The 24,899-nt window shown below is 44.6% G+C and overlaps 2 protein-coding genes across 3 annotated transcripts; one reads left to right on the forward strand and one right to left on the reverse strand.

Moving 5' to 3' along the window:
• Positions 1-3,599: 3,599 nt before the first annotated feature.
• moxd1l (monooxygenase, DBH-like 1, like) lies at positions 3,600-9,400 on the reverse strand. Its single transcript, XM_047021948.1, has 13 exons — positions 8,662-9,400; positions 8,247-8,393; positions 7,405-7,557; positions 7,092-7,175; positions 6,507-6,662; positions 6,289-6,391; positions 5,832-6,004; positions 5,565-5,656; positions 5,272-5,368; positions 4,998-5,057; positions 4,681-4,811; positions 4,462-4,567; positions 3,600-4,259 (listed from the first exon to the last, which is right to left on the reverse strand). The coding sequence occupies exons 1-13, from the start codon at positions 8,944-8,946 to the stop codon at positions 4,035-4,037; spliced, it is 1,812 nt and encodes a 603-aa protein (XP_046877904.1). The 5' UTR covers positions 8,947-9,400; the 3' UTR covers positions 3,600-4,034.
• A 2,718-nt stretch (positions 9,401-12,118) lies between these two features.
• Positions 12,119-24,733, forward strand: snx9b (sorting nexin 9b). Of its 2 annotated transcripts, none has more exons than XM_047021441.1 (18): positions 12,119-12,475; positions 14,474-14,560; positions 15,220-15,294; positions 15,899-16,012; positions 17,978-18,143; positions 19,038-19,176; positions 19,391-19,478; positions 19,717-19,842; positions 19,984-20,101; positions 20,197-20,327; positions 20,428-20,531; positions 20,664-20,767; positions 20,865-20,942; positions 21,210-21,286; positions 22,524-22,613; positions 22,737-22,851; positions 23,072-23,163; positions 23,408-24,733. In XM_047021441.1, the coding sequence occupies exons 1-18, from the start codon at positions 12,464-12,466 to the stop codon at positions 23,453-23,455; spliced, it is 1,764 nt and encodes a 587-aa protein (XP_046877397.1). In that variant the 5' UTR covers positions 12,119-12,463; the 3' UTR covers positions 23,456-24,733. The 2 variants fall into 2 exon arrangements, with proteins under 2 accessions (XP_046877397.1, XP_046877398.1); XM_047021442.1 differs by having other exon boundaries at positions 19,394-19,478.
• The last annotated feature ends 166 nt before the right edge of the window (positions 24,734-24,899 follow it).

A 24,899-nucleotide genomic window follows, 5' to 3' on the forward strand; every position in this document is an offset into this window, starting at 1 on the left:
ACCATATTCCATGGTTTCAAAGACTTCCAGTCAGACAGACCCTCTTGGAGATTCGGGAATCATCACCTCAGAGCATCTGGGATATGCTGAAATCTGTGTTAAAAGTGAGTCTGACATGATGGCCAACCAGGACATCAAGGTGGAGACATTCTATACTGTGTCAGAGGAGACCTGGGTAGACCTCTACCCCCTGTGTCAGGAAATTGGTCTGGACCTTGATGTGACATATAAAGGTTGGTCTCAAGAGAAACTTGACATGGATGTTTTGACCAAAGGGGTTATGATTGAAGTGGCTCAGTATACCAAAAAGCTGTGTGGGACATACAAGCAGACAGTCCTTGACATCTTGGAACACAATTTTGATCTTGATTTGCAAACTGTGAACTCGAAGCTCTTTAGAAGAATTCTCTATCTATTCTATCAAAGACGTTTGAAAAAAACGAACCGTTGTCAGGCATGGTATGAAACAGCCGTCTCATTGTCAAAATGTAGAAAGTGGGATCATAAATTGGCACCAGCTGTTTCTAGGAGGCAGTCGGAGCGTCAGAAAAAGAGAGAACTGTCTGCCGCTGATGGTGATAAAAAGAAAGGAGAGACAGTTACTCAATCTGCCGGAACATCTGAGGGAAATTTCAAGAAGAAGACTTGTAAAATTCAGCAACTTTGAAAGGACTGACCCATATACAAATGGAAGTTCAGATGTTGGCCAAATGGATGACCTAGGCTACATGTGCTCACCGGAGAACCCTGGTCTTGAACCTTCACTTACAGTCCTGTCTGCTGCTGGTGGTGGACACGTAACCTCTCCTGCCCCTCCCCTGACACCATCCTATGACACTCACAATGCCTCGTGTGCTGGAAAGCTGCAAGACAATAACAATATGAGGGCAAGGCGTGATTACTATCCCTTTTGTGAACAATCAGGCATAGACCTCGATGTATATTCAAAATTGGAATCCAAAGAAAAACATGACTTGCAGTTTCTGACGAACGGTGTGATGTACGAGATCCGCAAATATGTTAGGAGAAACAGAAAAAAGAAGGCCTTTTCACACTTTCTATACGACATTTTGGATTACAACTTTGATATGAGTTTCCACCATCAGAAGTGGCACAACGAACGATTGCTTAATCTTGTTCATCGACTGGGGAAAACATATCCCCGTTACAATGCCATCAACCCAAATCATGCCACTGACGTGTTTGCACTGCACTATAGAATGCCAAAAGAAAAAAAGAAGAGAGACTCAACCTGCAAGAACGTCTGGGAGAATTTTCAAGAAGACCTGAAATTTCTCTGCTTGATTGTATGTTTTTATTTTGAATACATTTACAATAACTTAAATAACTGTAAAGGTTAGACCATGTAAGAATATTGCAGCGTCTTTCTTCAGTTATAAATGTTTCCCCTAAACATTTTGGGGTTGACAAAGATTCCTGTTTATATCTTGGGGTTTTCTTGAAGAACATTCAATTGAAGTTTTGTGTCAATGACATGAAGTCCTTAGTTGTAAAGAAAGTTTGTAATCATTTTTATTTCTATTATTCGTCAATGGCCAGAAAAAATTGTTTTAAAGCAGTATTTACCTTCAGCCTTTAGGTGGCAGTATGGTGATAGCCTTGGTTGTTACAACAGGAACACCAGCATTGGGCTTCCATTGAGTTATCTGCTAGGAATTTTGAAAGCCAGAAATTTTTTGATTTGTAATAAACAGTTAACCTTATATGCATCCCTGCTTGTCTTCTTGTGGATAAAATGTGTATAGATCAGAAATTTACATTGGGTGGGAATTTTCTACTGTATGTTGCATTTTTACACCACTTAAGATGAACATAGCCTACACTAAATGGGTAATAGTATGCCAATATTGCTCTACATGTGCATAAAAAAGGTAGATGGAGATGCAGCTTGATGATGCCCATGGTTTAATTGGAGGTCCAACAAGCTCATGTGCTACTGTCAGGTGTCCGAATACTTTTTGTACACTTTGTAGCTTTTAAATTCAGGAACATTAAATGTTAGACCATGTGAGAAGATGGTGGTACCTTGCTTCAGTTTTAAATACTTTTTTCGAATAGATTTACAATGCTTTATCTAAACAAGTTTGTCAGACAATACATTACTTGTTGGGACTAAATCGCTTTTATCACAGAAACTCTGACACTACTTAGTGTTGCACACAGGCCTCAGTTTAAAACTCCTGTGCTATCTTCCGGTCATTCTGACCCATCAGTCATTGTGACCCACCGTCGTTTGCAACAACTTTACCGCATACAAAAACAAAGTGAAGCATATTCTTTTAACCGTTGGGCTGGCTCAGACCCCCCACATTGCGAAGGTTAAAATAAAATTATTTTTATTTGCTTTTGTATTGGGTAAAATTGGGTAAACGCAACGATGGTTCGTTATGAACCTTTGGGTCATGTGACCCAAAGGCAGCACAAGGGTGAAGACAAACAAGGCTAAAGTGATTCTCATCATCTGCTGCTTTAACTCTTTAAATACAGAGAATGTGGGCACCACTAAGACAACAAAGACACTCTCCTGAAAGTGAACACCCGATCTGATGTGATACTGTACAGGCATACATTGAATACATGCCAATGAGATGGAGTGGAAAATGCTAAACAGGCTTTGTCAGATTACCTCAGCTTGTCGAAGTGTCCCTGCACGTGGGTGCGCATGAGTGTGTGTGCGTATGAGTGTGCGTGCGTGTGTGTGTATGAGTGTGTGTGCGTATGAGTGTGCGTGCGTGTGTGTGTATGAGTGTGTGTGTGTAAGTGAGAGTATATGGAAGCCGAGCACTCCTGTCTGGTCATGTGACTGAGGGATCAGGCGTATTATGCACTCCTGTATCAACAGACAAGAGAAACTGACACTGCCTATCTACATTATTTTAAAGTGAGTCTCTTTGACTTTTGGGGAAATGGGCCATTTAATGGATTTAAAATGTGTATTATTTTATGGACAATGCAACCATATTCAGAACCTGACCTGTACACACAATCATCTGTTGTCAAAAAAATATTTACATTTCAAAGCATCATTAATACATGTATTATTACATTTACTGTCAAATAACGTACAATCATTAATAACATTTGGTAAAGTTGGTTTGTTATTCATTCATATAACAAAAAGAAAATCTGTTGGCCGCAAAGTACACAGACTCTTTTAGCAAGATATAATCTGGTTTCCCATCATTTTAAATCCAAGCAGACCTAGATTTTATGAAAAATAACATTTTAAAAAACAGACCATGGCAGTGTAATATAATCTTAACAGAGCGCTCTGTTAAGTACTTTACGGCACTGAATAAATAATTAATATAAATCCGGCATCCTGACTATTACAGTTTCTTAAGAATTCTTCCACTGCAGCAGCCTGCTGTAGCAAGATGCCTAGCCCCTTTATGAAAACTTGGTGTATGCAAAGTACACACTACTGTAAAAGTCTACCTACCTACACCTATACTGTACTTCAGTTATTAGACCATCCACAACCCATAAGAACCAAATAGGGTACAATTGTATGCACTCAAATGAGAATAGTTTCGAAGTATAGTTGAAAAATAACCATTCAAAAGCCTTAATATAACAATTTATATTGAAAGTTTTATTTTCACTGACAACCATTGGCTACACAAACATCGGATTAAAGTAAAATTAGAAACCCATTGTATACACTTTAATATGATATGATTATGTAAGCTCTAGGCTAATGATTATTCTGTCCCTGTAATAAACCACAGTTTAACTGATCTATTGTGCAGCCTCTCTTTATCAAAGTGCCAAAGAACAACCCATCAACTAGAGGGCCACTGAGATAATGTTTTAACCAGATTAAGTGAATGTTGCTGAGACAACATGGTATGTGGTTATGAATTTTTAAGCTACATACTCTACTTGGAAACTGGGTAAGGATCAGTTGGGCCTTGGCCTGGATTGTACAATAGTGACAGAACCACAACACTGGCCAAAAGTGAAATGTGTCTGTGGACAATGTGACCATACTCAACATGGAGGGTTTCCCGTCATAGCCTTGTACACAGAAGAAGAAACAGACATCCGATTGAGGTCATGACCCAAGAACCTCTTTCTCTGTGGGACATATTTAAGTTGGATACATTGAAGTGGGTGGTATACGGGGGGATGTTAGATGCAGTGGGAGATGTTGTAACCAAATCCCTATTGCAACTTTCTGTGGCTGTTTCCATCATATCTCGCACTATGACCACATCAATGAAGGTGTAGTTATTCTGTAAGCAAGACCAAACAATGACAAAGTCAGGGACGGTATGTGTTTTGTGGTGATCAGCACTAATAGGTTCACTTTTGCAAGGTTAAAAATGGAAGCAGCATCATTGATACGCAGGCTCAAAAGACCTTAAAGTTCCCAACAAAAGAAGATAAAGACCAGGATTGGAGCATCCCATAATAATATTTGGTCTTCATACTTACATAGATATCATTGAGAACTTCATATTGAGGAATTGTCTTCATCAAGGCCTCGTGTTCATTGATAGCCTCTTTAGTCCAATGTTTGGTACTCAAATCAACAACCAATCTGTGGCACAAAACAAAGCACGACTGAACTGAGTCTTTCTGGCTTGCCACAGTTTTCATCCAAACCATCATATATGCATTAAAGAGTGTCCAACTGTGGACAACCTCTCTTACTGTTGAAGTGTTTCGTTCTTTGTGGCTGCCAGGTATCGCATGTTAGGGTGGCTCCAGCAGTTGCTGATGTCGATGGCAGGGTAGTAGAACAGGAACGCTAGACACATCTCATTTGTGGTGCCCAAACCTCCCTGTGAGAGAAGAGGTCAATGGAGATAATAGGATTATCCTATGAAGGTACGGTGATGTTATCCTTTCTCCGATCATATAGTTCCTGACAAATAGATCATGACAGGGTACTAAACATCAAGATGGAGGTCATGTGGTGTGTCACAGAAGGGTGTGTTCATTTGTTCTGATTCTATGCTACTACCAACCCATGTAGGTCCTGTGCGATTTTCAGTGTTGTAGGTACATTCCACCAGAATTTCATCGCCCTGCAATGAGAACAAATATGTGTGAACAGATCTGTTGTGAGCTCTGCCATTGACTGGACAGACTTTAACATTGTAGTCGTAGCAGTACATAAATCATGTTCAGAAATAAATACACATTGTACTCAAATGGAGTCTGCAGAATTGGCTTTTCGTGTATGCATGGGTGGGGGAGCAACAAAACTAAACACAGGAAGTGCAGTAGTATCAGGATTACCGGCTTGATGGTCTTGATTTCCCCAAGATTGTAGACCTCTTGATAATCAAAATTGTAATTCTCATCCATGCCCAGGAAGTCCACCTGCTTCCCATCCCTATGGAATGAAAGTGCACACAAGGTTATAGCAGGGAAGAAACATTCACCCATTCACAACAAATATACATTTCAAGATTAAATCATGACAAGACCTGACAGGGATGGTATGTCATTTGTGGACAAGTGTGGATATTAAGACTGACACCCCCTTCATATCTTCCACTATTAGATTTTTGTTTTGAAGTCTTTCTCACCTGAAGTGCCCGACTCTAATCTTCCTCCCGGCCAGATGAGTGTGCAACATAATTGAAAACACATTGAGGTCTGGGGCGGGGCCATCCAGGAGCTAGAGGGGCGGAGCAACAAGCAAGAGGTGGAGACCAGGAAGAACAAATATAAACCAGTAACAAAGAAACGTTCCTCTATATCAGAAGACAATGGCTACACTGTCAAATCCAAAACATTCTGGGACAGTCATTTTAGGTTTTGAACTTTTACATGGAGCAAGTAATCTAGCGTACCTTAGAAAAGTCTGAGGTGTGGCACAATCCATAGGTTTGAAAGTCTGTGGCATTGGGGGGGATGACATATCCTTCAGTGGGAGCCACCAACAGCCCCGTTGTGAGCAAGCCCACATCATGCTCCCTGAGCTGGCTGGTGTAGTACAGTCTCATGCCTGAGTTATCCCTTCGACCTGCAGGGGGCGATAAAACGGCGAGAGAGATGGGGTAAGTGAAGTGAACAAAATTTACAATAACAAAACAACTTTTTTTTATGTAGCAAGAAACTTGATGTTTGGCCACAGTTGATACCTGTTATGGACCTCAGCTAAACCAGTTACGTAAACTGTCTGCAGTATTTGAAAGAATAATTTTCCTTTTTATCAGGCTCCTGGTTGACAAAAAATGATCATCATATGTAATGTAATGGGTTTTAGTGAATTGGTATTCACTAAATTAGCAAGCAACGAAACCTAACCTGCAGCTTTGGTGGGATTGTTGTAGTGAATTTCAATCCTGTAGAAATGGCTGTCTTTCTGTCCTCCAATGGACATACCTGCATTTTCCGGAAACTCAAATGGCTAAAAGAGAAAAGGGTCATGTTCAAGTCAGCAAATGATTAGGCACCAGTTCTCAGTATTCAAGCACACTTCAGTGAGTATTGAGTACATTTCCCTTCAGGGTGCTGGCACCTACCCCTCCTCCAACTGCCCAACCGTGAATCATACTGAAGCATTCCTCAAAACCATCACCACTATAGCATGGACCCTCGGAGGTCTGGTTCATGGTGGAGGGACAGCGATACAGCAGTATGTGGTGCACCAGATCCAGGTTCTCAATATTAGGTTCAATCTGAGGTCCAAGCAGAGAGAGCGATGCAGGGGAGAGAAGAGAGAGAAGAGAGAGAAGAGTAGATGAGAGCGAGAGAAAGAAAGGGGAGAGAGAGAGAGAGAGAGAGAGAGAGAGAGAGAGAGAGAGAGAGAGAGAGAGAGAGAGAGAGAGAGAGAGAGAGAGAGAGAGAGAGAGAGAGAGAGAGAGAGAGAGAGAGAGAGAGAGAGAGAGAGAGAGAGAGAGAGAGAGAGAGAGAGAGAGAGAGAGAGAGAGGCATAATGGGACAGGAGAGAAGAGAGAATGGAAGTAACAGGGAAAATGTGTGAGAATGTACATACATCAAACAGACACTGTTCTCGGGATGAACAGTCCATATTTCTGAAGGGCCTGATGTTATTGGACGTGTTACTCCACACCACAGAATCCTGTTATAATTAAGATGTGCTTTACCCGATAGATATGGTGTTTCCCATTGATGTTGGGCGTCTTCATCACCTTGCAGTGATAGTACGTTTGAACAGGAGGGACAGTGACCTACAATAGTGCCATTGGACCAGAAAGACACAATCAAAACTCCAACACATCACCCAGAAAGAACACTACAGACATCCTTTACAGCCAACATCTCAACATCCCAGAACTATTCACTGGATTTACCCCCGTTTGGTAGACATGCTTATGTTTCATAAGTACAGTTGTGAGTTCCGAATGATTTGATCCAATGTAACACTGTGGGAAAACGGCCGTGGAGTGTGACTCTTACATTCTCCACAGTAAGGCTCAGGTAGTTGTCGAGCGGCGAGCTGGTTCTGGGCGTGGGCCTCAGCAGGTTGAGCTCCTTGGTTCCTCTGCGAGACGAGTGGTATTTGATCTCATCTGTGGTCCCATACGCATAGATCAGTTTGATGGAGCTCGCCTACAGGAGGAGGGGATGAAAAGTTGAGGTTTAGATGGGGACAAGCACACGTGGAGGATTCAACCTGTTTTAACATCCTTGATTGGTCCAATTGAACAATATTGTGAACTATAAAGTAAACTATATTTTCAGCTGTTCTTTTTTTGGCTTTGGAGGTTTTGCTACCTTGTTACATACTGTATATCTAGGCTTTTGTATACCCAACCCAATATTTCTTAATGCTCAATGGTCATGAGTCACAACAATATTAGAGGGAAATGCAAACCGATCTCTGGGGTGCATTCAGTGGCGCATAGACAGTCAGAAAAGATTTGGAGGAAGATAAGTAGGAAACAAGAGCAGGGCTTTGAGACATAACTCAACAATATAAGAGAGCATATACAATTACCAGCAATAATACACAACAATGACATATAATCTTCTGGTGCAGGAACCCAGAGCTGGGACTGAAGAAAAGGGTCTCACATAGGAGATGGGATTGTGTTTCCAGGGCGTGATGGGTTTTTGTTCTAAAGGGCATACTTATTGTTTCCACGTCACATGTTTGAGAGAGGGATATACTGGTACATTTTGGCATAGCAACAGTAAGGAACAGTGCTTGGAATCACGATCAGAAGGAGAAGGACCCTCAAGTCACAGTCCATTTATTCACTGTAACTGTGTGTGTGTGTGTGTGTGTGTGAACTCACGGGGATGGGAAAGTCGTCTTTGTCACAAGTTTGAAATGACCTACTAAAGGTCATAGAGGTCTGTCCGTCCAGCTCTGTCAGAGACAGCAGAGTGTAACTCTGTTCCTCGTCCACCGGGGGGAGAAAGGTCCCTATGCCATGATGATCCTAGATGACAACAAAGGTTAGATACATAGAAGTTCAGAGAGATGAACAAACGGTAAATAATGATACGTTTGTCATTTATTCGTATTTATCAGAGGAATCACCTGGCTTTCAAGAGTATTCGAGAAAATATTATGTGTATCCTCAGATTGGCCGTGTTTTGGGGCCAATTCACTCACTCGCCACACCAATCATGACATGCGAAATTTCAAACACAGAAATACACCACTAGTTCTTCTGTAATCCATTTTAAAAGGTGAACACACTTTACCTTGAAATAGGTGCCATTCGATTCAACTCCCCCGATGACAATGTCTGCTCCAATCATGTTTCCTTTGGGACTCAACCCGAAGCCCACCCAGCCAGTGGTGTTGACAGACAGCTGGAAGGTGATATTTTGAAACACATTACTGAACCCCCACTTCAGGGTGACCTGACCGGCCCCGTCGAGGTGCTCCATGAAGGGCAGGACATGGTCCGTCACCTGCCCCTCCATCCCTGGAGGTCGGCATAAGAGCAGGGAGAAGAGGAGGAAGCGTGCGCGGAGCTGCGTCATCCTATTTCCACGCCAGGAGGAGCAGAGGAGAAGAGAAAGCTGGAGATCGGAGAGAGACCACGGGTGTCGCCCTGAAGCTTGGAACCTCTGTGTCAAGAACCTAAATGACAGACGTATTGCAATGCGGTAACAAACACTGGTGCAATTTTGATGCCCTTCTGAAATACTTGTTCTGTTTCTTTCTCTACCAGGGTCTCTTGTTCCTGGTGGCAAAAGGTGAACCACAGAATTCTGGAAGCTCCTCCCACCTATCCAGAAGCCCCCTCCCTCTTCACTGATGTCAACTTGTTCAACCAGTCTGGACTAATTGATGCCAAATGCAACCAAGCACCTGATGTTTGTAACTTAAGAAAAGCTTTTTCGAATTACATAAACCATGTATAAAATGTAAAGATGCCCTTAGCAGTACATTCCATCTTGTGACACTGTGTACTTGTCCCTTCTCTGCACGTTGTATTTGAAATCCTGTTGGAACTGATTTTGCTCAACTGTGCTATGCATCACTGTAATTTAGGTGTTAATGTTGCCCTGGAGTTAAGATAGAATTATTGTTCACTGTGCCTGGCAGCTGTGATGTTAATATGCACTGGGAAAAGTAAATACAGACTGTTCCTTGACTGACCACCCACATGTTGTACTATGCACTTCTGATCCTTAAACTTCTGCTGTCCACATCTAAATGACCTAGCTGTATGACACTTTGCATATAAGCATTAAAATAAAGTGTAAATGTAAACATAGAATGGTTGTTGAGACTCTGGTTCTGTCCTGTATGAACAACAGGACTTGAAACTTCTTCTCTGGGGGCAATGTTCACTGCTAGGGAACACTGGCCCTGTAGCCCATTGTTTATTGTGAACAATGACCTTGGAATGGAGTAAGGGTGTTGAGGTACTACGGGGAAAGTTCAGTTGTGTTATTTGCTGCTCCCCTCCGGCAGAAGGCTGCGGTCCATCAAGACCAAAACCTCACGCCACAAGAACAGTTTCTTCCCATCTGCTGTTGGCCACTTTAACAAGGCCAAGGACTCACACTGACTTAAAATCTCAATCTGCACAATGACACCCTGCACATTGCAATTTGCAATATTGTGTCATTTGCACTATCTGTATTTTTGGTATTTTTAGGTTAAGTTGTAAATTATGGCTACTTATATTTGTATTTTTTATTCCCCTTAGTATTAGCTCGACTTTGCTCCTTTGTATAGTTAGTCCACATATTCAAGTTTCAATATTCCTATATGTTTAATATATGCACCTCCCTGCCAAAGTACATTCCTTGTTTGTGCAAACACTCATGGCGAATAAAATCCCTTCTGATTCTGATTCTGATTTGGTAGAAGTTTATTGAGGTAAAAGATTCGAAACACACAGCCATGTGAATGGGATCAAGACTGCGATCCTTGTGTAAACTCATCGTCACCTCAGAAACCTCTCCAAAGAGTGACATGAATAACTAGAGACTTATAAGATGAGATGTACCTCTGAGATGTACAGGTGACATTGTAAAACACCGGAATTTCTAGGTTTTGATTTTGTTTGGTCATTTTTATTATGAGTATGGTAAGGACTAAATGTCACTGATAAACTAATAGTATAAATTAAAGATGCCTGGTAATATAATTTCACTTCGGATCATCCCTTCTTATTAAAATAGAATTAAATAACAGGAAGTGATGAAGAAGACCAGGAAGTGTATGTTGAGAAGCATCACCCTCTGCAGGTCAGGGCCAATTTGAGAAGTAGGGGAAGCAGTAGCCAGGACCCAAATTTTTCTCCTCCTGGAAAAAAAGACAACACAACTAAACCTTTAGGATGACTGACACCATATATTTACATAATAAGACATTAACCTGCACACCATTTCACAAGGGTTATTTGACCTTCTCCTGGCCTCCATCTTGCACCTCGCTTTTCTTCTCTGATGTAATGGCATTCTTCCTTCCCAGACAGCCTCTCACTTTCTTCCAGAAGGACCTGTTGGTCATGGCCGGCGTTGCCTCCTCTTCCGGCTTCTCTGTGATGGTTGTTTCCGAGGATTCTGATCCCACCGACGGAGCCGAACGGGCCCGGTTCTTGGAGCCCTCCCTCGTCCCCGAAGGACATGCCTCCTCCAGCTGGGGCAGCATTCTCTCCTCCAGGATCAGTTCTACACATCGGGGGTAGACGGCGAACGGCCAGGATGTGTCAATGGAGGACGACCGGCTGTGGCAGCGCTCGGCACAGTGGAGGGAGGCCTCCCTGGCTCCCCGGGCTGACTTGGGGATAGGCAGTGCTTCAGACGATGCAGCAGAGGTGCTGGGTGCCAGGGTGTGGCCCACAGCAAGCCCTGTGACCTGGCTCATGTCCTGGACTGTCTCACCCACTTCCTCTGCCAAGGCTTCTGTTGGGACTGAGGCTCTTTTAATCCATGATAGGCTTCTACAAGCCACAGGAAAGTTTGATAGATCATGAAAAGAGTGCTGGTTCTACCTCTTTCCGAATTCTCACTTAGTTAAAGTGAAATAACTGCGACAGATGATACATTGAACATAAATCAATGCATTTGTTTCTAGCAGGCCGGTGAAGCATCGTCTGAAGTTACCCAACACTGAGTATAAAATGATCTAAATTACATGACGTATTTTGTAATGTAGCAGCTAAAAGATGTTTTGTGACTTCTGGCGTCACAATCATTCAACAATGCAAATCCATTCTGAAGCAGAACTAGACTACGCTGCAACAATACATTTTGCCGGTAGATGGCGACTTCCACACAGGACATTTTTCGTATTTGTCTTACATATTAGCCTTCTTGTCTCACTTGACTTGGTGTAAAAAAAAAAAAAACGTAAAGCATTTTACATATAATATTTCACATATTGTTTAACAAAAATTATACAAAAACATGCATTTATGACGGATCAATATTCATAGATTTATGAATTATAGGCTCCTCACTTCATGATTGTCTGAAAAGAACAATAATTTCCAGTCATAAATTTAAAATACCAACAAAAATAATAACCACCTTACCAACAATCATAAACAAGCAATCATAAATAAGTACATGCAATACTTAATAGGCTACTATAATTATTGTTATGGGCAGACTAGCTAGTATAATGAAATACTTTTTTTTATCAATATCGTCTATTGTATCTCAAGCAAGGTTTGGTCTTGGAGTGAACCATTACTGGACTTGTCAGTGCCAGGCTTTCTTTCCGGTTTCGTACTCCCGGGGTACTATACTGGACTCAAAAAGTCATAACGACAGCGAATTCCCCGGTAGAAACGTCGAAATAAGATTGAACTAGTATAGTTTATCGCAGTATTTCTCGCCCTTAACTATTCAAAGTTGAGGTTAAAGGGCAACCTGTATTTAGTGATGTATTAAAATTTGTAGGCTACTGCGGCGCAGCCCCCAAGAAGAATTGCCTTGTTTTCGCCTAGTTGAGCAGCGGGGAAATGTCAAGCTGAGGATTTGAAAACCCTGAACCCTCTGGGCCGTTTTGTAATGTTTGGTAAAGGCTACCATAATGGCAAACAAGGTATGATTACTTCTTTAATTTAGTGCTTTTTTCAGAAACTTCGCGATCTACTGAATTTGCGCGATTCGGTTTGACAAGGCGTAGAAGAGTCTGGAGTTGTAGTCTTACACTGTAGTCTTTTAATGCTCATAGTCTACAACTGCGTTGAAAAGATATGTTCTGGGTTATTCTAACTTAAATTGCACGTGAATTCTTGACACTTAACGTTTATAAAGTATGCTTTTAAAAAACATGGAAAATATGTCTCATTAAAACGTGTCTTGTGACATTTTACTACCCTTCCAGTGCGGGTCATTTCTTCACGCAAGGAATTCTGGGACCTGCAGTTTGCAATATAAATAATTGGTGTAAACTGTGTTCAACAGTTACGTTGATGTGTGTTATTTAATACTTTGATGACTGTTCACTTCCTTCGTTCTACGTTCCTATACATATGGGCCATCTCTCTAAAAGCCTATATCTATTATTTGCATTGCTAGTAGGCCTTCATGAGGCTTGAATGAAAAGGTTTTAGAATAAAAAAGAGGATTGCATACCTAAATCCTTTCAATTTTGTGTGCGTGCATCAGTTCTCAACATTTTAGAATATTCTTTGTGGACATTTAAGTATGGTTTATCCAAACCTTCATCCCTAACTTGCTGTGCTGATTTCTGTGTCTTGTAATGCAGCTTGTCAAGGATGGAGATGAGAATCAGGCAATTGTCCAACAATTCTATCCCACTTATTACAATGCACTTATTGCATCATCATAGCATTCTAAGAATTGTTTAGTATTTAAGGAAGTGCCCTGGGCTTGGAAAAGGCGATGTCAAATGAAGTGTCAAACATGTCACACATCAGGTGTGTGACAGTGTACCAAGTCCCAAAGGAAGTTAGCCTCGTTAAATGTTGACTGACTTCAGATTTCAGAAGATCAGACTAGATCATTTGTGATTCTGACATCTTCTAGATTTCTCCCTCTCCCTTTCTCTCTTCATTCTTCTCTTTCCATCCCCCTCCTCCCTCTTTCTCTTCTTCTCCTTCTTTGGTTCCTGTTTGAAAGCCACCTCCTGACTCATGGGAGCAGCTAGGCTAATGCAAAAATAGACCCTCTATTCACAGAGGCTAAGGCTAAATAGACAGACATTCCTTCTCACTGGCTAGCCGCTATGCTAGCAGCCTGGATGAGGCACTGTGCATTCTGTGCACTGATCTGACGGGCTTATTTCTGGTATCACACCATCATTAGTTTGAAATTCAAACCCTTTCTTTTGTCACTTGCAGCGTATGAACACACTAAACAATAGAATACAAAACACTAAACATACAGCCTACAATTTGACATAATCAAGGAGTGGGGATTGTTGTTTTGTGTTTACAATAATTTGACGTGAGGCTGTGAAAGGAAGAAATGTAACCATAGGGTAAATACCCAGAAAAGGGAACACCAAGAATCTTAAAAATACTGTTTTCTCACATCTGCCTCCAAAATGGTTCCAATTCAGTAGTGGTCATTTCTAAAAAGCCTCCATGATTAAGATGAAGAAGTGATAACACAACGAGCACTCTCAGTTCCCTGTCTGTGGGCCAGGTGGCTGCAGGGGGGAGAGAGAGAGGGGGGGGGGGGTGGAAGAGAGGAGAGAGAGAGGGGGGGGAGGGAGGCTACTTTACATTTGATGAGGGTTGCTCTGTGTTCCACCGCTCTATCGCTTTATCTTTGGGTTTGGGCCATGTAGGCCTACTGTACTGTGGATTGAATGGTGATTGTTGGGTCTGTTTGTATTGGGAGACGGGGGTCTTTGGGGTCGAGAGTGAGATTCCCCACTGTAATAACGCAGCCTGGCTCAGGCGTGTAGGTGTTTATACAGTACTGGCGCTGACTCAGCATGCCTACCCAGACCAGCTTGTTCAGCCTGTTTCAGATGGCCCCTCTTCCCCCTATAGCTTGTTTTCATGCATACCTTCGACCATGTTTTCACTGAGGTGCGTGCGTGCGCGGCTGTGTGGTGTCTCCCCAGGCGCAGGTTCTGTATGACTTCACGGCTGAGGCCGGGAACAATGAGCTCACGGTGAGAGAAGGAGAGACTGTCACCATCACCAACCAGGTCGGTCACGTGTCTGTTATGTTTCTCTCTCACTCTCTCTCTCTTCACTCTCTAGCCTTCTTTCTCCACGTATCCCTGCTTTAAACACAGAAACGTATATGTTTATGTCAATATTTTGTCGTTGTTTTTGAAATGGAGAGAACATGCACAATGTCGCGATATCCCCGAATCACATCGGACTCCTGCTTTCTCTCTCTGTCGTCCTCCCTCTTTCCCGGGCCGTTTGTCACCTGTCTGTCTCTCCAGCCGTACCCTCTACCTTGCCCTCAAACGTGTCACACTCTTTCCCCTTGATCCCACGCTCAACACCAAACCAGACGGTTCACATCAATCCATTATTGTGTGAAAAGTCTAGCACGCTCCATGACGAAGTGACCAGCGCTGCTGACTCACCCATGCCACTGTGGCCTTTTGTGATGCCCCTGGCCTATAAAAGCCTCACATGATCACCGACCATAAAAGATGGGTCCTATTTTAAAGGAGGAACAATCGTGATGTCAGCCACGGTTATCATCCGTTCAGACGGGAGTTCAAAGGTCACTCGGCGTGCCTCCGGTATAAGTCTGTCATCGCACCACGTGACGACGGAGGCCGCTTTCGGCTCAGCGCCAGCCAATCCGGGTCCTCTCAATTGGTACTTGGCCCTGTTTCGTTTGCAGAGTATCGGAGGAGGCTGGATCGAAGCTCAGAACTCCAGAGGAGAGGTGGGACTGGTGCCAGAAGACTATATCGAGGTTAGGAAGGCCCACCGCCAACCTTTTGAATGTTGTTTTGTAATGCGCTAGCCCAGTGTGTTGATGTGACAGCCTAAATTAAAATAGTGCCATCATTCAAAGGTACCACACAGACGGATACTGGGGTGGTTTGATTCAAAAGCTTTTCGATCTTTGTTGAATTCATTTAGCAGTGTGTGTGTGCGTGTGTGTGTCTGTGTGTGTAGTACTTCATTAAGTGAGGAATTCACTCTCTGGCCAGCTCACAGCCACCCAAGAGATGTGAGCTCAGGCTAGTCAATGGGAGGAGAGAAGAGATCTGCTAAACAGTTTAGGCTAAATCCAAACACACTCGGAGCTGAAGCACACTCTGGTGTGCGTATCATGACCCAAAGTTGCCTCCACAGCTGCCCCAAGATGTTTTGCTTTTCTGAGAGGACCTTCATATTCTCATAGACGCTCGATAACCACATGCTTTTCATTGAAAGCAGCAGGGCTTAATGTAAGACAGACATCACACTGTCTTCGAAGCGCAGGCCACCGTCTCAATACTGCACTCTGCCTTCTGTGGAAGAGGTTTACTAACATATATTTCTGCCCCCCCCCCCCCCCCCCCCCCCCCCAGCTTGGTAAGCTTTCTTCAGGAGGAGGAAACGTAGGAAACGTAGGAAACGTAGCCGCTGCTGACTTGTCCTTCTTTGATGCCTTTGCCCCTGCAGCAGCCAACCCCACACCACAGGTAACACACACACACACTTGCTCCGTTATGCCTTCCAGCTCGAACAGATGTGAGCTGTCTTGCGTTGTTTTGTAACTGTTTCGTCATTGTATTTTAGACTCTGTGTCCCAATAACGACTCCTAGTTTCCTCCCCTGATCTCCACGTCCTTTTGAACCACTTATCTGAAAACAACATGGTACAAACGATTTGATGAGAAGGGACAAGCCCAGTGTAGCAGGTCATGACATGGTGTGTGTGTGTGTGTGTGTGCGCGTGCGCAAGCATGTGTGTGTATATGTGCATAAATGGGTGACTCATAGCACACACAACAGTGCACAGTTTGGTGTCCAACTCCAGAAAGAATTGTGCATTTCAAAATTAAGAGACGATCAAAGGAGAAGTGGGCAGACAAAAAGGACCGCGGTGGAATGCTTTTTTGTCGTCCCATCCCTCTGATATGCAGAAGTGAAGGGCCGCACACACGCACACAATTTGACGCCACCTCGGTGTTTGCTACCAGGGTAACCCCTTCACTTGCAGGCGCTTTGTGATGATGTCACCCTCTCCAACCCCCCCCCCCCCCCCCCCCCCCCCCCCCCCAAGGTGGATGTTGGGGGTTTGAGCCCCCAGCCGGACACCCCTGACACCCCGGGCCCCCCCTCCTCCCTCTCCTCCCCTGACCAGGTAACCAACTCTGGGGTGGGCTACAGCATGGCTGCCCCCAGCCCCCGGCCAAACTTCCCATATCCTTCCAATCTGCCTGAGCAAGTAACCCCCCCCCTCCCTAAACCAGCGACCTTCCAGCCTGTCCCAGCATGCTCACATGCATGATGTCCCACGCACCCTTTGACGTTACAGCCCTCGCTCTCTCTCTCCCCTCTCTCTCTCTTTCTCTCTCTCTCTCGATCGACATTTTTCTTTTGAAACACACACACCTATTTACATATGCAGTTTATCAAACCCATCACAGATCAATCAGTGAAAACTTCACGCATGATCGGCACAATCACTGGTTTATCATGCACTCCTCCAAGCTGCCAATCAGCAAGAAGCCAATTATCACAAGATATTATCACTTTGGATAAAAGCTAAATGAGTCATATGTAATGATCCAATGAGTGATGTGATCAGTGAGCGCGCTCACATACAAGCCATCACCACTGCATGATTGATCTACCTTTGAGGCGCCAAATGTTGTATGTATTATAAACAGTATGAACCTTCATGTATCACACCAAACGTATTCAGCTCAGGGCGTGTGTTCAAAATGAGGTCTGGATAAACATTGTCATTCTGAGAGTACGAGGGAAGGAGGAAAGATCTATATGGGTTTACATGGGTCTCTATAGGTCTACATGGGTCAGCATAGCCCATTGAGTAGGTGTGTTCAATACAGACTTGTCCTTCGCATCCAGCAGAACACAGGTGCACCCAACCACACACACACACACACGTACTATACACAAGGACGGACACTGCATGTTGTCCCTCGCCCTATGCATGGCATGGTAGTAGTCTGGACATTGCTGCGTGGTAACACGCCTCCACAGTGTCCCCGTCTGACCTCTCGTGTCTTCCCGGAGAGGTGCCCCTGTGCGAGGGAGCCTCTGTGGTCTCTGTGAAGCCCTTCCACTCTCAGACACGGTGCACCCTACGGATTCCCCTTTGAATAGAATGTCGTCAATGCTTGGGAGTGGGAGATGTGAGGCGTGAACGAGGATAGGATTCAATTGAATGTGTTGTTTGCCTGGGGCGCAAGTTCACCGAGGGTTTTGTGTGACCGGATGTTTGCGTGAACACACAAGGTCCAAAGGTGTCCATGAACTGACTTATCTATGCTCTCTCTCGTTATCAAGTTCTCTCTTTATATGTATGTCTCTCTCTTCAGTGAATCACCGAGGGGTGGAAGCAGGAAACATCTCTTAATTGGCAAAACGATTCCTCCGTCTTTCTCTCTCGTTCCCTCCATCTCTCCCTCCTCCAGGCCAGCAATGGGAATGACCCCTGGTCCGTGTGGAACTCAGACGCTACTGGGGGCTCCTCCAACAACTGGGCGGCCAAGCCCGAGGGCACAGAGACGGGCAAGAATGTTGCAGCGAATCCCTGGAGCTCCGCTGCACAGGGCCACCCCCAGGCCTACCAAGGCCCAGGTAGCAGCTACTTTTACTGGGGACAACCAAGGGGATCGTGGGCGGGTTCCAACTATGGGTGGCTAGCACTGGTATACTACGAATTTTGGTGGTTGTTATTTAAGTGCATATGCAAACTATTCACAGGGATGAAATGACTAAAATAATCCTTTTTTTACAGCCATGTATCCATACCTTATTGACTGTGCAGGTATTCAATTGCCTGCTGCGACTGTGTCCCTGATTGTGCGACTGTTTATTACCTTGATTAGATTAACTTTAGAAAATGTTGATCATGTGTTTAGTATTTCTACCAGCATGGATATTAAAGTGTGTAGGAAGTGGGATGCTTGTGTGTTTGCTCCATAATCTGTAGTACTTTGAAGTGTTCTGGCATGATATTTCCTCGAAGGGAAAGTTTAATGGGATCCCTGTGTAAACATGTGTTTTTTTCACTTTCTTAATGTCTTAGCACTGCAGCTTTTCCATCTTGGATTAACCCCAGAATTGCAGTGGGCTGGTGACAATAGAGCTAACAGTAAAGCAACTGTCATAAAGAATCTTATGTTTTAACATCATTCATTCATTATCGAATGACGATCTAACTCTGATATTCATTCGGATCAAGACCTTGTGTGTTGTTGGACTGGTTGATACTAGTTTTGGCTTGCCTAACTTGCATAACACTGTAGGTTTCCGTGAATTCAAAAGGGTATTTTGGCTACAATGCCAGTTGAGTGTCTGAAGACTTGTTGTGTTGTGTGTGTGTGCTCTTCTCATGAACGTTCTCCACGCCGTTCCTCCACCGTCTGACTGCTTCCCTGTGTGCACATGTCTGTCCTCTTGCCTGTCTGTGTGTTGATACTTGTTTGGGTCGCCTGTGTAACTGGCGTGCGCGTGTGTGTGACTGACTAGGCGCTGATGACGACGAGTGGGACGACGAGTGGGATGATGTCAAGTCGTCGGGAGGCTATGCCGAGTCCGAGGGGGGGGAGGGCGGGGCCCTTCAGAGAGGCGGGGCCGGAGGCTCCTCCATGAAAATCTCCCTCAACAAGTAAGACAAGGCTGACTCTTATCCTCATCTTGACAGGCGCCGTTCATACACATCGCTTTAGCCGAGGGGTCTAAATGCTAAGGGCGTGAAAAACGATTGATTCCTTGAGTGATTGATAAGCAGTTTTTGTTGAGGTCAAAACGGCTCCCTTTTTTGGAACAAGCTCTCCGACTGCAGCAGCCGTGTTCGGAAATTGCTGTGATCTTCTCCCGAGCAGGTTCCCCGGTTTCTCCAAGTCCGGCCCGGAGCTGTTCCTCCTCTGCAAGCAGCTGGCCAAGGGCAAAGACAAGCTTCTCATCTATGTACGCTGGTCATCCATCTCTGCCTGTATTCTTAACAAGGGTTTGAATGGACTCTCTTCAGGTCTATCTTCAGGATGTCCTATCTGATAGTGGCATGTTGGGTATTTGCCGGTCATACTTTGTAACGTAACTGCACGTCATTGGCCGTCCTGTCTCCATGCTATTAGGTTATCGCTAACAGCTCGTTACTGTTTCTGCGTCAGATGAAGTGTTTCGAGTCAAGTGTCATGTTTGTCAGATGGGCGAGGTGGGTCCAGTGTGGGCGTACCCTGAGTCTCAGCTGGACTGCGTGGTGGCCGACCCCAAGAAGGGAACCAAGCTGTACGGGCTGAAGAGCTACATCGAGTACCAGGTCACACCCAATGTGAGTCTGGCTCTCAAGTAGAGGTTTTCTGACTCACAGTTGAATCCATGTTTTTCCTACCTTGGCACAGTCAGGAGCAAATTGACATTGTAGCTCATACACTCCACGGGCCGTATGTGACTTGTGGTGATTGGCTTACAGACCACAAACAGACCCGTCAATCATAGATACAAGCACTTTGATTGGCTGTACGAGAGGCTCCTGGACAAGTTTGGTTCGGCGATCCCCATTCCCTCACTACCGGACAAGCAGGTGACAGGTGAGCTCCGGGTCTCTTGACAACCTCCTCTCTCTTATCTTAAGTGGTCACATGTAACCGCCCCCCCCCCCCCCCCCCCCCCCCCCCCCCCCCAGGTCGCTTTGATGAGGAGTTCATTAAGATGCGCATGGAGAGGTTGCAGGGTTGGATGATCAGGATGTGTCGACACCCCGTGGTCTCCAACAGCGACGTCTTCCAGCTCTTCCTCAACTACAAGGACGAGAAGGTCAGCATCCGGGATCAGACGGGTCAACCAATGAGAGGAGCTTAGAGACCAACATCTCTGAGATCCCATTGGCTGTTAGTGAGCATCGTTTCCGTTGCAGGACTGGAAAACGGGCAAGAGAAAAGCAGAGAAGGACGAGGTGGTGGGAGTGATGATCTTCTCCACGATAGAACCCGAAGCACCCGACCTGGAACCCCCCGACGTGTGAGTGACATCACATCCTGTCCGGACCTGATGCGTAGAAGGACCTGGAAGTCTGTCTCAACGATGGAGCAGTGGCACGAGTCGCCACGTTGCAGTGTTGCAAACGGTGTGTCTGTGTGTCTGTCCTTCCAGGGAGCAGAAGTGCGAACAGTTCAGCAGGTTCACCAGAGCCATGGATGATGGCGTGAAGGAGATCCTCACCGTGGGCCAGGAGCATTGGAAGAGATGCACAGGACGTATGTACCGACACACAAACCGCTTCACAACTGCTATAACATTCCCTCACAAAGCTGTGGAGAGTTGTAGATCTTGGTGTAATGTTCTTCTCTCTAGCTTTGCCAAAGGAGTACCAGCGCATTGGCAAGGCCTTCCAAAATCTCTCCTCGGTCTTTACGAGCAGTGGATACCAAGGTACTGGAGCCCACCCATATCATATTTAGAAATGCATTCATATTAAAGCCTATGCTAGGAGAGTTGGATGTTCTGGAACATTCTGTGTACTCGTCAAGTGTTAACCAAGAAAATGGTTGATAAGAAGGTGATTCGATCTTTGAGGTTTTTGGGGTTGGTTTAGGTGCAGTCCTATGGGCATAATGTGAAGCCCCCTGGGACAGTGCTTGCAAAAAGGGGCTTTACAAAAGCATTTAGAGTTTGATCTCTGGTGCCTTGTGTGTCCAGGAGAGGCTACCCTTACCGACGCCATGACGGCAGCAGGAAAGACCTACGAGGAGATCGCTCAGATGGTGGCAGAGCAGGTAGACGGACCCGCCGGTCTCTCTTAGTCCCCCTCTCTCTCCTTCCGCTGCCCCCCCCCTCCCCCTGTATGTTGCTTTGATTAAAGCATCTGCTAACTGATTACATGACATTGTTTATATGCGAGGTTTGACCTCGTTTGACTCTGAGCCTGTTGCAAGCTAGTGTGTTGGGAAAAGAGACCATTAAAGAAAACGGCAGTATACTCTATTTTCCGTGATAGGTCTATGCCCTATTTTCCTCCGAGCTCTGCTCCAACATAATTTGGGGAATATATAGTCGCCTTGATAAATTTTAGATAAGGTTTGACTTGGTCTCCATGGCTTGCACTAAAATCCAACCTCGGCCCTCTCTTTGATGTCTAAGCAGCGTCCTCATGGAAGATTCATCTGGTAAGCATGTGTCTCGCTCCAGAGCCCCCCCCCCCCCTCTTCTCCTTGCAGGATTGACAGGCCTTCAGATTTTTAAGCTTTTCAAAGCAGCCATGTGATTGGCTAGGAGTCTTGCATTCAGTCACGCCAAGCCCTACATTGCTGTGTTGTTTATCCATCTTCAGCTTTTCATCTGAATCCTTCCATATCTGACTGAATGTATTGGCTACTAGTTAGTAGTTGCAGGGTTCGGGGGTCTTTTAACAGGCCATCTGGTCAGGCGGTTTGTTTGGTCACTCGTTTGATCTTGGACGTCAGACAAAGAACACGCGGTACGCAGTATGTTCGATTGTCTGATCTGTGTGCGAGTTCCTATGTCATCTGAAGTGTTTTATTTCAACAACTTTGTTTAGAATTTCTTAGCTTCAATCAAGACGAGTCCTTTTCAAGACAAAATCTATGAGTTACTGCTGTTTACAACGTCCGTTATAATCTAAACAAAAAGTTCAAATATTTAATAGAGAGAAATTAGATGGTCTTAGTATATTCTCTCACCTTTGACCTTCCCTGATATATGGTTCAACCTCACCAGGACTGGTACAGCCCCTACTGTATATATCTGGTCATATTGAACCTAAGACATTTATTAATAAAAAATATTTAAACAATGCCGCAGATTTTCATTTTCGGGGTCATTTGCAGCCATATACTTAATATTTTGATATATTAATATTTAACATAATTTTCGGAGGTTTGAATTTGAAGTCATTATGACCTCAGGACAATAAGAGGGTTTACAGCTACCTGTGTAACTGGTCAGTGTCATGTCTAACTAGTGTGTGTGTGTGTGTGTGTTCTCCCCGTCCAGCCCAGGAAAGACCTACACTTCCTCATGGAGACAAACAACGAGTACAAGGGCCTCCTGGGATGTTTCCCCGACACCATAGGAGTACACAAGGTAGGGGACGCTAGGCTGGAACAAAGGGATAGCCACAAAGGACACACCATCGAGGTCTTAAAACGTTTTCCTTGATTTGGATCAAATGCCCCATGTAGCTTACGGATGCTGTGTCCCTCACAGGCTGCCATAGAGAAGGTGAAGGAGGGAGACAGGCTGGTGGCCACAAGCAAAATCACCCCTCAGGAGAAAGTCACCATGTCTAAACGTGTCAGCACCATGTCTTATGCACTACAAGGTAGCAAAGAGCTACGTCCAAATGAAGACCTGGGTCATATTGCTATAAACTGAATGTAGTAATGAATTATGAAATACATTTTCATGTGTTTTCATAACAGATTATACCTTAAAGGATTATTTTGATGTTTTACAAACGTATCGAAACTTGTGTGCTAAACAGATGGTGTTAAAATGTGTTTTGTGGCAGTCTTTTAAGTTTACTTCCTGGTTTCTCTCAGCCGAGATGAACCACTTCCATAGCAACCGTATCTACGACTACAACAGGGTGATGCAGCAGTACTTGGAGGAGCAAGTAAAGTTCTACGAGACTGTAAGAAGACAGACATACGCACGCCCAACACACACACACACACACACAACACTCAAAATGACAACTCACACATTCAGTGTGGTGGGGGGTATTGAATGGAATTCTCTCACTCAAGGTATTCTTTGGAGTGCATCCCATAATATGTATGGACAGAGATATACTATCCATCCCACAGACAGCGTTACCATACACATCATCTTACATCTGATACAGGAAGTTCTGTTGTTCTTCTTGTTGTCCACAGATTGCCGAGAAACTGAGGCAAGCTCACAGTCAGTTTACCACCATGTAGGCCTCCCCTGGGACCCCCATGCTGCCCCTCCCGGCTCCAGCCATCCAACACTTCTCTCTATCTCTCCCTAGCCCCACACCCCACCCCCTTCGCTTTCTCCTGTACATGTACCATGTCTCCCATTCATGAACTGCCATCGCAAGCTCTTAGAAACAGCGTGTAACTGTTTATCTCCAACAGTCGCCGAAAGTAAACCGTGTCCAAACAGTTGACTAGTGTTAGTCAGCAGGGTCTGGGACTCTGACATGGTTCCACTCTTCCCCGCGCAGGCCTCGTTCTGGAGCGCCAGCTTGGTCCCGTGTGAGTCAGTGAGCCCAAAGCTCAAGCAGAACGTCCGCCTGGGTGCCGCCTGTCGTACTGCCCTCAGCCTGCTCCATGGCATGGACCTCATGCTCGCGTCTCCACAGGAAATGAGTCGGTTCAAAGAATGGAAACGAAGAGCATTCGGTCGTTTACAATGCAGCATGTGCCAGGGTGCTCTCATCAATGAAGCCTTAAGAGAGAGAGGCTGTGTGTGTTCGAGCCCCTTGACTGTTAGTGTGTCTGAGCACTGCTGGCAGTGAGCTCCCTCCGTTTCCTCTTTACTTCCTGAATCGCTTACAGGAAGCTCCACCCACTTCCTGTCAATGTGCCTTGTCCGTTTTCTGAGCAAAATAGAACTGCATGCTTTGCTCGTTTCCCCCCATCCTGTACTCGATGACGCATCACTTTGCTGTTGAAGACAGGAAATCCAAAGGCAGACTTCTGCTTGTGACTAGCAGGAAACGATGAGGTATTTGAGCTAGCATGCTTTCTATATTGAAGCCAAAACATCAGCGAAACCAACGCCTTCCACACAACCAGTGCCAAACACAATGGCTCCATCCCAATACTTGTACGCAACCCTGTGCTCTCCTTTCCTTCCACGCCACACAGAGAGCACTGGTACTTTCAGCTGCGTTTTACATGTCAGCACTTAGGAAGGAAAGGAAGACAGGAAGAGAGCGCCGTTCAGATGGCTGGGTTTGGGTCCATGTTTTCAACCAGGTTTCTCTGTCACCTTTGCTTTGCTTCCTCCTGTCCTATCACAGTGCAATCTTCAATCATTCTCTAATCTCACCCTTTTTATGTCACATTGTAAACACAAAATATACATTATATATATATATATTCTTTTGGATGCATGTGCTTTGGGTTGTTGAGATACTATTTTATGTATAGAAAAATTTGCAATATATTTGTCACCCTGAAAAAGGAAAGAAATTCTTTTTGATTTAATAAACTCTGATTTATACTCTATTCTGGCCAGTTTCAGTTTTTCTTGTGTCTGTTTATGTGAGAAAGTAAGCAGAAAGATATGAATCATGTCCTGTGCTATCAGTAGATTTCAGAGGTCATCACACACACACACACACACAGAAGTCCTTTTTCCTCCCTCATATCGCTCTGTGGAGACGGAGAGGAA

This window comes from Hypomesus transpacificus, chromosome 6, assembly GCF_021917145.1.
Source record: "Hypomesus transpacificus isolate Combined female chromosome 6, fHypTra1, whole genome shotgun sequence".
Classification (NCBI taxonomy): Eukaryota; Metazoa; Chordata; class Actinopteri; order Osmeriformes; family Osmeridae; genus Hypomesus; species Hypomesus transpacificus.

Excerpts from the sequence above, each read along its gene's own strand:
- moxd1l (XM_047021948.1), bottom strand. The coding sequence starts at position 8,946 with ATGACGCAGCTCCGCGCACGCTTCCTCCTCTTCTCCCTGCTCTTATGC. Across the intron at positions 6,005-6,288 it reads CAATCCCACCAAAGCTGCAG|GTCGAAGGGATAACTCAGGC; the intron begins GTTAGGTTTCGT and ends CGCCCCCTGCAG. Across the intron at positions 5,058-5,271 it reads AAATCAAGACCATCAAGCCG|GGCGATGAAATTCTGGTGGA; the intron begins GTAATCCTGATA and ends TTCTCATTGCAG.
- snx9b (XM_047021441.1), top strand. Across the intron at positions 19,843-19,983 it reads AGTACCAGGTCACACCCAAT|ACCACAAACAGACCCGTCAA; the intron begins GTGAGTCTGGCT and ends ATTGGCTTACAG. Across the intron at positions 21,287-22,523 it reads CTCAGATGGTGGCAGAGCAG|CCCAGGAAAGACCTACACTT; the intron begins GTAGACGGACCC and ends CTCCCCGTCCAG.